Below are 15,324 nucleotides of genomic sequence, written 5' to 3'. Positions count from 1 at the left end.
AACGTGGAGACACCTGGGGGCGGGGCTACGGCGTCGGCGGGAAATTTCTTTTTCTCCACCTTCTTTCTATTCCTCGGGAGGCCCCCGCTTCGGCTCCGGTATGCAGCTGGTAGCTGTAAGAGGAGTGCCCCTGGGCAGGTAGATTTGCTGCAGCTCCACGAGCTCCTGAAGCGGGGACGGTGGGAAGCGGAGGGCTTGCGCCCAGCTCCAACAAACTGCGGCGCCCGGTGAGTGTGGCGTCCCACGGGCTGGAGAGGGATCTGAGCCGCGGGACTGAGGAATTGTTCTCTGTGGACTCATTCAGCCGTTATCCATTCAGCAGATATGTACTAAGCGCCTATTATTAAGTGCCAGGCACGTTCTAAACCCTTTAGGAACGTTTTACTTTCCACATTGCGATTTCTAACAGCTTTTCTCCCGGGGACCGCGACCTTGTAGCGGGGAAACCGAAAGCCAACAACAGAAAAGCGTGAACACTCCTGTCCTCAGCGCCCTGAGACTCTCAGTAATGATCTGAACCATGTGAACCTTCCATCTGCATGGCCCTTGTGAAGCAGTCGCATCTTTTCCTCATTTCAGCGTAGTGTTATGTAGCAAGCACCACAGGGAAGGCGGAGCAGCAGAAGTTATTACCCGATTTTGCGGATGTAGCAGTTGCTCCCAGAGAGAAAGAGACTTGTCTAAGTCCCTTTTTGTGACTAAGCGGCCTGAGCTCCTACCCAGGTCTTCTTTTACCCAGAAGAGCTGCTCTTAACTGCTGGGCTCTCATCCACCTTATTTCCATGAGGAGAGTGTAATGGCACCTCTTTTACTTTCTCTAGTCTAACCCCGGGATAGAAGGGCCTTACTTTTTTTTTTTTTTTTTTTTTTGCGGTACTTGGACCTCTCACTGTTGTGGCCTCTCCCGTTGCGGAGCACAGGCTCCGGACGCGCAGGCCTAGCGGCCATGGCTCATGGGCCCAGCCGCTCTGCGGCATGTGGGATCTTCCCAGACCGGGGCACGAACTCGTGTCCCCTGCATCGGCAGGCGGACTCTCAACCACTGCGCCACCAATGAAGAGAAGGGCCTTCTATTTTGACAGTTGGAAAAAGCACTGGACTTAGAGGCATGAGATGCGAGATTCTTATCTTGGACTATCTGCAAATTGCAATGATTGTATATGGCAGTTTTCGATTTTAGTTATCTATAAAAGTGGTACCCTCTTCCCTGCTGTATTGGGTGGTTGTGAACGCCATTGGAGGTTTCTGGTGTGAGATCATGTTTATCAAGTCCCTCTGCAACAGATTTTAATGTAACAAAGGGCGATATATGGACTTTAGAAGGTTTATGAATTCCCTGAAATTAAATGCAAAATTTTGTGTGAATTGTATGTGTTTCATAACATTCATCAAATTATTAAAAAAAAAAAAGAATCACTGTCCCTTACACATAAATGCAAGGGACTGGGGAAGTGAATTGACCATTTTGCATTTTCTCACTTAATCCTCAGTAATTCTAGAATAGTGCCTGGTACAGAATGGATGATTAATAAATAAATATTGGTTGAATAAAAGAAAGTTTCTATTCGTTTGGCCAAAAAGTTCGTTTGGGTTTTCCATAACATCTTATGGAAGTTCCCGAATGAACTTTTCCACCAATCCAATATCCCCATTTTGTGGGTAAGGAAATTAAGGCCCATTTGACCTTTCAGTCAGTGGCTGGGAAGCCTGGCTTATTGTAATAAGCATACCAGAAGCAAGCTGTCTTAGACATGTATTAACATTATCTACTTTCACACAAGGTGTTCTAAGGTAAGTGCTTAAGAGCACAGTCATTGGAATCCAGCTGCTCGGGGTTTGAATTAAGCATGTGCTATCCTGTATAACACTGGGACAACTTACCATCTTGAAGTGCTAATAGCAGCTACCTTTTATTCAGCAAATATTTATTACTGAGTGCCTACCTTGCACTTAGTATGGACTAGCATTGTTCTAGGATTATTGTGAGGATTAAATGAGATAAACGTATCAAGAGTTTTGGTTCTACCTCTGTCTTATTGGATCAATAAATATCTGCTATCATTATTTTTACTGCACCTCCCTTATCTGTTTTCCTTGGGTGTGGCTCCTGGACTGGGTAGTGTGTATGTTCCAGATTTCTGGTATCTGCAACATTAAGAGCCTGTAGTGGGTATCTCCTAGAAGCCAAAGCCTTTGCTAGGCCAAGTCTGGCCTGCCTTTCCACTCCGTTCATCACCGCTGTTGGGGAACCTTTTTGCTTACAGTGGATGAGATGCAGTGCTGGGTCGAGGGTAGGAAAGTGGCGTAACAGTGCAAAGAGGCCTGATATATACTATGATTTCCTTATGCTGCCTCTTCAGAAGGACTCCTGATTAATTTTTTGAACTTTTCATGGAAAAACAACCTGCATATAGAAAATGCACAAGTCATATACAGCTCAGTGAGTTTTCTTGAAGAGAACATACCTGTGTAACCAGCATCCAGTTCAAGAAACAACATGTCCAGCATCCCAGAAGCACTCCACTCCCCCACTGTGCTTCCTTTCAGTCACCAAGGTTTCCTTCTATTCTGACTTCTAACACCATAGGTTACTTTTACCTGTTTTTGACCTTTGTGTAAATGGAATCAGTATAGTATGTATTCTTTTGGCGTCTGATTTCTTTAGCTCATTGTTATTTTGTGAGATTTTCCCCACGTGTGTGCAGTCGTGGTTGGTGGTTTCATTTCATTGCTGTATAGTGCTGCTATGAACATTCTGGTTCATGTCTTTTGATGATATGTTTGTTTTTCTGTTGGGTATATTCTGTTGGAATTACTGGGTCATAGGATATGCATATGTTCAGCTTTAGTATATACTGCCAAATTTCCAAAGTGGTTTTACCAATTTACATGCCCTCCAGCAGTGTATGAGAGTTTTGGCTGCTCTACATCCTTACCACACTTGGTATTGTCCTAATGATTTTTTACAAACAGTTCATTCAGGACGTCCCTGGCGGTCCAGTGGTTAAGACTCCATGCTTCCAATGCAGGGGGTGTGGGTTCAATCCCTGGTTGGGGAACTAAATCCCACATACCGCTTGGCACGGCCAAAAAATTTAAAAAACAAAAAAACCCAGTTCATTCATTAATTTGTTCAGCTATTATGTGTGAAGTCCTAACCTAGGCCCTGGGGACGCAGTTATGGACAAGGTCCCAAGATCCCTGCTCTTTTAGAATTTAACATTCTGATGTAGGAAGTACAACAAATAAGAAAGTAATATAATGTTTATGGCTTTGATAATAGGTCGGTGCAATAGAACATGACCTTTAGGCAGTAGTATAAGGGGGTGGCGAGTAACTTTCCATTGGGTATCAGTGAAGGCCTATCTGAGGAAGTTTCACTGGAGCTGAGACCTGAACCATCCCTGCAAAGATATTCAGGAAGAGAGAACAGCAACTGTGTAAGTCTGAGGGCACTAACAACCTTGGTCTGTTTGAGGTTTGGAAAAGCAGGCCTGGAGCATAGTGACAGGCTGAGTTGAGGCAGGTTATGTGGTCCAGGCCCAGAGAGCCTTCCGATACCCCTGCCTGCTCACCCTTTGGTAAATCATCCACCTTTGCACGCATATATGCTTATACTGGTCTCAGTGAACACAGCTCATGATCTAGAAAAGGAGTGTTAAATTTTATCTTGGCTTAGTTTTTGAAAGAGAGTGCATGCTTTAGTAACTAAAATATGGTTTCTATTTAAAGGCGTTGAAAGCATGGATTTGATGACCTTAGGTATACATGAGTACATTAGGAGTATGGAGATAGTCCTTCTGTATGCCAGCTTTTAGTTTGAAAAAGTGCGATCCTTGTGCCAGTGTTATCAAATATCATAGACACTGTGACAAATCAGAGCATTTATCCTGCAGTTAGATTATTCGAGAATTGTAGAAAATGTGTTGGGAGATTCCACTTTAGTACAAAGCACTCTCAGTGATATTCCAATTTTTTTTAATGATGGAGCTTATTTACTTGCATCTTTTGTCTGTATCTCAGTAGCCTATTTTGCCTGATTTCATCGCGGAAAGGTGAAAAGTTACAAGTTTACTGATAGTTCCATGTTACATCTTCCATTAAAAGGAACGTATATTGAAGGTAAGTTAGAGTTAATATATTTCCTTGAACATTTATTGAGATTCAAACACTTTTACTAACTTTTTGCCAAAAGATTATTAGATATAATGAGTCCAAATGCATTTTTACTTGAGCACAAGTCTCCTACTTGTTTTAACTCATCAGTCTGCTGTTTGTTCATTTCTACAATGTATTTAATTAAAATTAGATTGATTTTAATAACACTATGTTGTGAATTATACTCTAAATGTTCTTAATAGTAATCATTCAGGCATCATTTGTAAGCTGTGCATTTACTAATGACTCAGTATCTTCTTTTTGCTAATTAGTTTCCTCAAATTATATTAAAAAATACCTTTTTTAAAAGCAGAAAATCTTATGGGTCAGAATGTTCCCAAGTAGAATGTAGGACATAATGCTACTGACTTTAGGAAACCAGATTATTTAATCAGAATGTCAATAATGCTATTCTAATTCTGTTGTTTTCAACATGGACTGAAATTATTGGTCCCTCTATCAGTAATTCAGAGAAATTCTGTCAGACTGGATTAAAAACAAATTTTTTTTAAACCCCAGTTTTGTCAAACTTTAGCTCTGTAAGAAAAGCATTGAATTTAGAGGAAAGGATTGTTTTCTTAATAACAAACTTAAGATAATGAGTTGGCATTATTATTAGGACTCATAGATTGTAGCTTCCATATTGTAAAGGGGATTGTCAAATATGTTTGGATTTTTCATTCTCATTTCAGAATTGTCAGTAAAAATGTCTTTTTTCCCATGTACTTTAATATAGTTGTTTCTTTTCAGCTATTCACAATATTAATATCTAGGACCTATCAGCTGCAAAGAAAAAGACCACTTCCAACTGCCAGAGCAGTACAGGTTAGTGACCCTGGGGTTTGGTTTGGTTTTGTTTTTAAGGTAAGTGAAATGATACATTTGATAAAATCCATTGCCATTCCCCCAAATGCCCCTTGCATGTTTTTGCCTGCATCCCTTGGAAACCCTCATTTCATCCATCTTAGCAATAGCTACCCATTATTTAACATTCATTTTAGAAAACCCCTTTAAGAAATCGTTCCTCCCTGAACAGTCACAAGCCTGGTCCTCTACCTTGCAGTAGTCTCTCTGGCTTTCTCTTGGCTCTTTGCACTGTTAGTTGTCCTTTCGTGTGTTTATATTTTATCCCTACCTAGATTATAAATGTTATAAAGATACTTAGAACTACTGTATCACTGTCTTTTAGTTTCACATTATTAGATGTTTCACATCTATCATTGTGTCTTGTACCTAGTAAGTACTTCTAAACATCTATAGTTTTTTACATATTGACCTTTCTGTTTCCCTGGATAGGAAGAGATAAGGCAGAGTACCAGATGATACTGAATTGCCTATGTTTGATCTTCATAGAGCTTGACTTTTTCCTCAAAAAAGTTTTTTTTTTCCTAAGTCTAAAATGTGTGGGAGTGTAGCAGGGGCAGAAAAGAAGGCTGAACCCATTGAAGGCAGGGACTGTTCCCTAGAATCCATCAGAGCATGTCATGTTAACTCAGAGTTAGTGACTTTTACACAGGAGCCATGGCCTACCGTCCTACAAGGCTGAGGACCAGACAAACTTATTCATGGATTGGCAAGCCATTGGATCGAAAACTGCACTACCAAACCTGCAAGTGAGTGATAGAGTCCTTTGGTGGACTGAAACTAATAGCTTCTTCAAGCTGAGCTGTTAATAACTTGTATCCAGGGTGTTTTAGGTACTATAGGTTGAGGATTGAGGGACAGTGAATATGAATTGATTGTAAGAGGGTGTGGGTTTGTTTGATGGAAGAAGATGTTAGCATAAATATAGCAGCTAGTGATACAGGAAGATATTATGTCAGGTTAATAAAATTTGATATGTATGATAATGTCGTATCTATTTAAGATAGGTTCTGTATAACTCTGCATGATAACAGGGTAGGATGGATGTTGTTACTACATCCTCTTAGCCCAAGACATCTCTGAACAATCTGATGTTTTTACTGGATGGCTTTCATGTCTTAGGAAGCCTTTGTTGTTCTTTGTCAATAACTGAGATAAGTTAGGGTTCATCCTAAGGCCTCTGGATTAATCACCCATGCTAAAACAATTCATTCAATTCATGTTATCTACTCTTGCTTGTGATTTTACTGGTAAATTGGTTTCTAGTCGGATTGGTCAGAAGAGAGAAACTATTCAGGGGGTTTTCTAGTTACAGAGCATATTCCTCTGTGCCCAGGGGTCTGAAGAGCTTGGCCCACCCTAAGAGATTTCCTCACATGTTTCTCTGTTATTTCCTAGAGAAATGAGTGTGAAAATAGAAGGTCGTTTGCCTGAGATTGACCTCCAGGTTGGACAGTTTGTGTTGATTGAAGGGGATGATGATGAAAATCCGTATGTTGCTAAATTGGTTGAGTTGTTTGAAGATGGTGAGTTTGGGGCTGGAATGAAAAGTATTCCTTGTCACTAATGATTGGGAAGTGCTCCGTGGTGGGAACAGGGGTGGTTACTGGTTCTTCTGTTCATAGCAGTATATAGGGTGTGCCTATGGGCTCACTTAAGCACCAGCTGTACCCTCTTCCACCTAGTGGACATCCTTACTCACTAGAGCAATATTGGCTAAAAATGGGAATGGAGGGCTCAAGAATTTAGCTTTTGCATTATTTTTAGGAGGGGGTAAGAATGGCCATTAAGGCAGGATTGTTGGAGTGGAGAGAAAGGATGGATTTAAGAAGAAGAAGGAAGGGAAATAATAGGTGATTTGCACTCTAGTAGAGACGTGTCCTTAAATTTTCGCATGAGGAAGTTAGTAATTTTGCAAATGCAAAGTTACTTTTACTAGGGAGGCAGTAAATTGGATTGGGTAGGTATATCACTTGATTGACGTTCAGTCAGAAAAACAGAAACGCTTTAGGTGTTTTATTTACCCAGAGGGACTTGTGTATAAGTGTTGAAAAGGCTGGAGAAGCAAACAGTGGTGTTTCCCAGAGATCAGTAAGTGCAGAAAGCCAGTACTACCCTTAAGGCTAGAGGAGCAAAAGGGAAGGTAGTGTGAACTGGTTCCTGCAAGGCCACATTCACAGCCGCAGCTGATTTTCTCAGCTGTTAGCCCTCTGCAGACCAGAGAAGAGCACAGAAAAGTGGGAATGGAGCGGAACTCCGAAAGGAAGATGAAAAAGGATAGTAATTTAAACTATTACAAAACTGCTTCTTTCCAAAGCTAGGAGAGGAGTATGTGGAAGTTAGTCCTAGTCCTGTGGCAGTTTGTATGCCTAAAAGAAGGAACTGATAGAGTGGATGAAGGTATTTTACATTATAGAGATAGGGAGGATATTCAACAAGTATGGAGGAAAACTTCATCAAACTAACATCCACTAGGGAGAGGACATCAGCAGGATGGGCTTTTATATTTGAGGTTTGGGCCTTTGTGTATAGATTTTAGAACCATGTATTGTGCTACATTGGATGGCTTCAGTCTTTCTCTGAAGAGAGCTAAGGAAGAGAAGAGGCAGTGATGATGGTGGCACTAATGAGTATATGTCCTTTCACTTGGAGCTAACACTGGTATGGAGTGATGTTAATGGTATATTATGATGATAAAGCTGAAGATTGCAAGCATATGTTTGCCAGAAGTCATCTCAGTGGCTGATGCTCTGAGTCTTGCTAGGAGTTTTGTTTTGATTTGCAAAATTTGTTCAGTAACTGTGATTAGAATTGCTCCTCTCAAACGCCTTTTACAATTTATGTGATGACCGATAGCACCATTTGGATGTGGAGCAAAGTGAGAAGAACGTGGGTGCTGGGTGGAGTCAGATTGCCGCTGGTTGGTCTTGTGACCTTTGACAAATTATTAAAGGGCCCTGCAATGTGATCACTTCACTGGTAAAAGGGAGACAGCCATAGTACCTACCTTGTAGGATTACTGTGAGGATTAATATAATGTTTATTATCTTTAACCTTACCTTTTCCATCTATCCCTCCCTAGATTTTGAACCTTATTCCAAGAAACGTGCTCGAGTACAATGGTTTATCCGATTCTGTGAAGTCCCTGTCTGTAAACAGCATTTGCTGGGCCGGAAGCCTGATGCACAAGAGATATTCTGGTATGATTACCCTGCCTGTAACAGCAACATTAATGCCGAGACCATCATTGGCCACGTGCAGGTAGGTGATGCCTTGATCCTCAGTTCTATCTTGAAGCTTATTTCTGGCTGATTCCTAAGCTTATTACTGGCTCTCATTTACCTCACGGAAACGCATTTTTCCTGTTTGTCACCTTCTCTGCTTGCCTGCCTACTTCCTTTCAACAACAAATATTTATTGAGAGCACTTACCATGTGTTAGGAGCCTCCTGGAGGAAGTGACATTAGGTTGTGACCTGAGGGATGAGCAGGAATTAGCAGGTGTATCTCAGTGGGAAGTTATATTTAGCTGTGATTGTGGCAGGCATAAAGCACTTTGAAGCTGAATACCCTTGCTTAAATGAGGACTTCACCTTGAGTGAATCAGTACAAAGAGTGTAATTGCTCGAGGCAAATGTGTGTTATGAGATTTTATGATAAATCAGGTTTAAAGAGTTGTAGGCTGAATTGAGACACTGGTTTGGAGACTAGGATATGGGTTATTTCTCAGGCTACTTCAGGCCCCCAAAATGGGATTAGATCCGGATGTGAAGTGTGGTCACATGGTGACTAGGTGGTTGGTAGGGCAGGGAGACCATGGCTTGGCATGACTATAGTCAGATTTTTCCACTCTATGGGCCCAGCATATCATGTGCCACAGAATAATTTATCTCTGAGTTAAATGAGTGAAGAGGTGAAAGGCAGACGTAGAAGTTGAAGCAGCAAGATGGGTGGATTTGGAAAGGTAGGGGGCATGTTTAGGCAGGAGCACGATGGTGGAAATGAGCAGGACTGTGACAAGCCAAGCTCGACTAGTGGTGGGAAGCCCTTTTGAAGAGCACTGAGCACTCAGGAGGTAAAGTGGGGTCAGATTTTAGAAGGTAGTGAAAATCAGTTTAAGTAATCTGATCTTGCAGAGTGCGTAGCCATTGTAGACTATTGAGCAGGGAGGCACGCTTAGAGAAGTTTTTATGGGAAAACTTGGCATGGGTGAATAGAATGGACTAGAAAACAAAACATGAGATATGGATATCAGCAAGGAGGACTCTGGAAATATGCTATGCCATGTCCATGCCTCTTTTGTTTAGAAAAGTAATTGTTCCAGGTAAGAATGCAGACTTAAATGCTCTTTAATCATAGCTCTCATAGAGCCTTCGTTGACTCTTTGGGTCCTCATTTCTTTATATCATCCATACTTCCTAAATTCAGGTAGTAGCTTTAGCCCCAGATGAAGTGATACCTATGGATCTGAAAAATGAGAAGACATTCTTTGTTAAACTATCTTGGAATGAGAAAAAATTCAAACCACTACCTCCAGAACTATTTGCACAGTTGGATAAGCTACAAGAAAGCAACCCTAGATGCCAGAAGTCCATGGAAGCCAAAACTAAAAGTACAGAAAGCCCTTCTTGGACCACAGCAGAACATGTGGTCAAAAGGATTGAATCAAGGCACTCCACCTCCAAATCTCGCCAAACTCCTTCCCATCCTGTCACCCCAAGGGCAAGGAAGAGGCTGGAGCTCAGCAGTAAGTGCAAAATGGGTCACAGTGGGCAATACTGAGGCTAAAGGAAAATGATAAAATATTAATTCATGCTATAGTATTGAGTTAGTGCAGCAGTGAGCCAAGTACTAATTGGACGTCTCTTGAAATATATATCACATAAGATTTACCATTTTAATCTTTTTTTTTTTTTTTTTTGTGCGGTACGCGGGCCTCTCACTGTTGTGGCCTCTCCCGTTGCGGAGCACAGGCTCCGGACGCGCAGGCTCAGCGGCCATGGCTCACGGGCACAGCCGCTCTGTGGCATGTGGGATCTTCCCGGACCGGGGCACGAACCTGTGTCCCCTGCATCGGCAGGCGGACTCTCAACCACGGCGCCACCAGGGAAGCCCCATTTTAATCATTTTTAAATGTACAGTTTAGTGGCATTAAGTACATTCACATTGTTGTATAACCATCCCCATCATCTTCCGAAACAATCTCTCCAGCCATTAAGCAATAACTTCCCATTCCCTCGTGCCCCATCCTCTGGTAACCACCATTCTACTTTTTGTCTCTGAATTTGACTTCTCCAGATACCTCATATAAGTGGAATCATACAGTATTTATTCTTTTCTGACTGGTTTAATAAAGTTAGTATAATGTCCTCAAGGTTCATCATGTTGTAGCATGTGTCAAAATTTCCTTTTTTAAAAAATTGAGATATAATTAACATCTAGCATTATAACATATTAGTTTCATGTATACAACATAATGATTTGATATTTGTATATATTGTGAGATGATTACCACAGTAAGTTTAACTAACATCCATCACCATATGTGCAGCTACTATGGAAAACAGTATGGAGGTTCTTTAAAAAACTAAAAATACAGTTGCCATAATGATCCAGCAATCCCACTCCTGGGTATATATCTGGAGAAAACTCTAATTTGAAAAGATACATGCACTCCAGTGTTCATAGCAGCACTATTTACAATAGCCAAGACATGGAAGCAACCTAAATGTCCATTGACAGATGAATGGATAAAGATGTGATATATTTGTATATATATGTATACAAAGGAATACTACTGAGCCATAAAAAAATGAAATAATGCCATTTGCAACAACATGGATGGACCTAGAAATCATCATACTAAGTGAAGTAAGTCAGAGAAAGACAACTACCATATAACATCACTTATATGTGGAATCTAAAATATGACACAAATGAAATTATTTACAAAACAGAAACAGATCCACAGACATAGAAAACAAACTTATGGTTACCATTGGGGAAAGGGGGTGGGGGAAGGGTAAATTAGGAGTTTGAGATTAGCAGATACAAAGTACTATATATAAAATAAATAAACAGCGAGGTTCTATTGGGCAGCACAGGGAACTATATTCAACATCCTGTGATAAACCATAATGGAAAGAATATATATGTATAGAACTGATATATACCAGAAACTAACACAACAATGTAGATCAACTATACTTCAATTTAAAAAAAAAAGAAACATCTGTCATGACACATAGTTACAGTTTTTTGTCTTGTGATGCGAACTTTTAAGATTTACTCTCTTAGCAACTTTCAAACATGCAACACAGTATTAGTTGTAGCACCATGCTGTACATTACATCCCCATGACTTATTTATTTTATAACTGGAAGTTTGTACCTTTTGGCTACCTTAACCCATTTTGCCCAATTCCTCAACCACTGCCTCTGACGACCACCAATCTGTTCTCTGTATCTATGAGCTTGGTTTTCATTTTTGTTTTTGTTTTTTAATTTAGATTCCATATATAAGTGAAATCCTATGGTATTTGTCTTTCTCTGTGTGATTTATTTCACTTAGCATAATGCCCTCAAGGTCTATCTGTGTCACAAATAACAGGATTTCCTTTTTATGGCTGAGTAATATTCCATTGTATATACATACCACATTTTCTTTTATTTTTTTAAAGTTTATGTAAGATTGGCTTCATTTTTTTTTAATATTTATTTATTTAATTGGCTCCGTGGGTCTTAGCTGCAACACATGGGATCTTATTTGCAGCATGTGGGATCTTTAGTTGCAGCATGAGGGATCTTTAGTTATGGCATGCTAGCTCTTAGTTGTGACATGAGAGATCTAGTTCCCTGACCAGGGATTGAACCCAGGCCCCCTGCATTGAGAGCACGGAATCTTAGCCACTGGACCACCAGGGAAGTCCCACATACCATATTTTCTTTATCCATTCATCCATTGATGCACACTTAGGTTGTTTCCATATCTTGGCTATTGGAAATAATGCTACAGTGAACATGGGGGTGCATTTGTCTTTTCAAGTTAGTGTTTTTGTTTACTTCAGATAAGTATGCAAAAGTGGAATTGCTGGATCATATGGTAGTTTTTTGTTTGTTTTAAATAAATTTATTTATTTATTTTTGGCTGCATTGGGTCTTCGTTGCTGCGCGTGGATTTTCTCTAGTTGCAGTGAGTGGGGGTTACTCTTCGTTGCGGTGCATGGGCTTCTCATTGCGGTGGCTTCTCTTGTTGCGGAACACAGGCTCTAGGTGTGTGGGCTTCAGTAGTTGCAGCACACGGGCCCTAGAGCACGCTGGCTTCATTAGTTGTGGTGCACGGGGTTAGTTGTTCAGCAGCATGTGGGATCTTCCTGGACCAGGGCTCAAACCTGTGTCCCTGCATTGGCAGGCGGATTCTTAACCACTGCGCCACCAGGGAAGTCCCTCATATGGTAGTTTTATTTTTAGCTTTTTGAGGATCCTCCATACTGTTATCCATAGTGGCCGCACCAATTTACATCCCACCAACAGTGCATAAGGGTCCCTTTTCTCCATATCCTTGCCAACACTTGTTATTTGTTTTCTTTCTGATGATAGCCATTCTGACAGGTGTGAGGTGATACTTCATCTTGATTTTCATTTCTCTGATGATTAGTGACATTGAGCACCTTTTCATGTACCTATTGGCCATCTGTATAGCTTCACTTGGAATAATGTCTATTCGGGTCCTCTGTCCATTTTTTAGTCTCATTGTTTGTTTTCCTGCTATTGTATGAGTTCTTGATATACTTTGGATATTAACCCCTTATCAGATATTTGATTTGCAAATATTTTCTCCCATTCAGTAGGTTGCCTTTTTATTTTGTTGGTGGTTTCCTTGATGTCCAGAAGCTTTTTAGTTTGGTGTAGTCCCACTTGTTTGTTTTTACTTTTGTTGCCTTTGTTTTTGGTGTCAGATCCAAAAAATCATCATCAAGATCCATGTCAAGGAGCTTATTACCATCTATGTTTTCATCTAAGAGTTGTATGGTTTCAAGCCTTACATTCAAGTCTTTAATCCATTTTGAATTAATTTTTGTGTATGATGTAAGATAGTAGTCCAGTTTCATTCTTCTGCATGTTTCAATTCTTCTGTCCAATTTTTCCAGCATCATTTAATGAAGAGTCTGTCCTTTCCTTATTGTATGTTCTTGGCTCCTTTGTTGTAAATTAATTGGTCATATATATGTGAGTTTGTTTCTGGGCTTTCTATTTTGTTCCATCAATCTGTGTGTGCCAAAACCATACTGTTTGGATTACGGTAGCTTTGTAATATAGTTTCAAATCAGGGATTGTGATGCCTCCAGGTTTGTTTTTCTTTCTTAAGATTGCTTTGGCTATTTGGGGTAAAATTTCCTTTCTGTTTAATTTTTTGAGGAACCACCATACTCTTCCATAGCAGCTGCATCATTTTACATTCTTATCAGTAACACACAAGAGTTCCATTTCCCCACATTGTCACCAACTATTTAGATCTTGTTATTATTATGTTGTTTTATATTGTTATTTTCTGTGGTTTTGATTGTAGCTATGCTAATGGGTGTGAGGTAGTATGTCATTGTTACATTTCTCTAATGACTAGTGATGTTAAGCCCTGTAATTAGCTAATTCTTCAAGAGCTTAGCTACTAAGGTGACATTGCTTTTAGATCCTTAGTGGAAGAGCTAAGAAATATATATATATATATATATATATATATATATATATATATATATATATATATTTGTTATAATATAATGTTGAAACTCTTAAATTCATACTCGTACTTCTAATCTATACTATGGGGTTCTTTCCATCCTTCCCACATTCCATAATTCCAAATCAAAATTGATTTGCAGTTTTTATGCCTTTAGAATATATTCCACTGAGGGAGTAACGTTACTTTGATTAAATTTTTTTCTTCCACCAATGGTATTTTATTGGTGATATATAGTTAGGTTCTTTCATTTCTGTTTAATTTTAGGGCTTTTCCATCTTTGATTGATTTTTCAAAACATTTAAAACATTAGCATAGTTAAAGAGTCAAAACTATTTAAGACAAGTGTACTCAGATAAGCCCCATTCCTTTCTTTACCCTTCCTCCCTGTTTCTACCTCATCTTTTGTAGGTAATCAATTTTATTAGTTTCTGGTTTATTTTTCCTTTGGTTTTTGCAAAAATCAACAGATAAATCAAAACACACACAGACATATATACACACAGTCATATACAAACATGCATATAATTTTTATTTTATTATAGTTTTATTTCCCATTCTTTCTTACCCAGTAGGGTATTATACTGGGTGTATTCTTTTCCATTTTAACTTTTTTCACTAATGATATATCTGAAAGCTACTCCATCCATGGCTGTTCTGAGAGCTCATCCTCATCCTATTATGTATCCTTAATTTTTCTGTTTATGTGCCAAGTTCATTGAGTATAAGTTATTTGCATTCTTGATAGCTCCTTAGTAGACGCTATCAAGAATACAAATGTTTTAGGAGCTGAATATAAACATATAAACCATTTTGGAAATGCAGAAGACTACTAGAGAAATAATTTGTAATACCACCATTTAGAAATAATTGAGTGTTTTTTTCACTGTTGATTTTGTAGGACCTTGAAAGTTAGGGTAAAAAATTTAAACTTGACACAGTTACATAATTAGACGAGGCAGATACGATGAAAATATTTTGGATTGTTTTTGACAGAAAGATGGGGAAATGAGGCATGAGGGAGACTAGGACTTTGGGACATTTTTACATTAATCTAGACATGAGTTACCCTCATATTTACCACACAGGTACTAGATGACTTCTTACCTTGTCTGCAGCTATTCCACACACACCCTGTGCTGTGACTAAAGTGAACTCCTCTGCCCAGTGCTTTCCTGCCTCGTTGCCTTAGCTCACATCAATCTCATTTATTCTCTTCACTTATTCCCCTCCTTTCCCTTTCAACTCTGTTGAAATTTTGCCTTTCTTTCACGGTCTGTCTCAAAAGCCATGTTTATTAGCATTAGGTGCTTTAGGACAATTTTTAAACTTCATACTATAGACGTTTATGTGTATCATCTGCCCTGTTACTTTTGGCTGTGTTGGGTCTTCGTTGCTGCATGTGAGCTTTCTCTAGTTACAGCGAGCGGGGGCTTCTCTTCATTGTGGTGCACGGGCTTCTCATTGCGGTGGCGTCCCTTGTCGCAGAGCAAGGGCTCTAGGCACGTGGGCTTCAGTAGTTGCAGCTCTCAGGCTCAGTAGTTGCGGCATGCGGGCCCTAGAGCAT

The 15,324-nt window shown here is 39.7% G+C and overlaps 1 protein-coding gene across 2 annotated transcripts in view; it reads left to right on the top strand.

Moving 5' to 3' along the window:
* Window positions 1-80: 80 nt before the first annotated feature.
* The window catches only part of ORC1 (origin recognition complex subunit 1), a 34,205-nt gene continuing 18,961 nt past the window's right edge, over window positions 81-15,324 (top strand). Inside the window, exons 1-7 of one of the 2 annotated variants that reach the window (XM_032611302.1) lie at window positions 81-227; window positions 4,027-4,122; window positions 4,909-4,983; window positions 5,675-5,771; window positions 6,421-6,548; window positions 8,105-8,283; window positions 9,450-9,768. In XM_032611302.1, coding sequence (XP_032467193.1) covers window positions 5,680-5,771; window positions 6,421-6,548; window positions 8,105-8,283; window positions 9,450-9,768 — 718 coding nt within the window. In that variant the 5' untranslated portion in view covers window positions 81-227; window positions 4,027-4,122; window positions 4,909-4,983; window positions 5,675-5,679. Of the gene's footprint in view, window positions 228-4,023; window positions 4,123-4,908; window positions 4,984-5,674; window positions 5,772-6,420; window positions 6,549-8,104; window positions 8,284-9,449; window positions 9,769-15,324 lie in introns of both variants that reach the window. The other variant, XM_032611292.1, reaches the window with a different exon arrangement.

The sequence above is a fragment of the Phocoena sinus genome, chromosome 1 (assembly GCF_008692025.1).
Source record: "Phocoena sinus isolate mPhoSin1 chromosome 1, mPhoSin1.pri, whole genome shotgun sequence".
NCBI classification, from domain to species: domain Eukaryota; kingdom Metazoa; phylum Chordata; class Mammalia; order Artiodactyla; family Phocoenidae; genus Phocoena; species Phocoena sinus.
The sequence above is the reverse complement of the archived record's forward strand: the minus strand, read 5'-3'. Positions and strand labels throughout refer to the sequence as shown.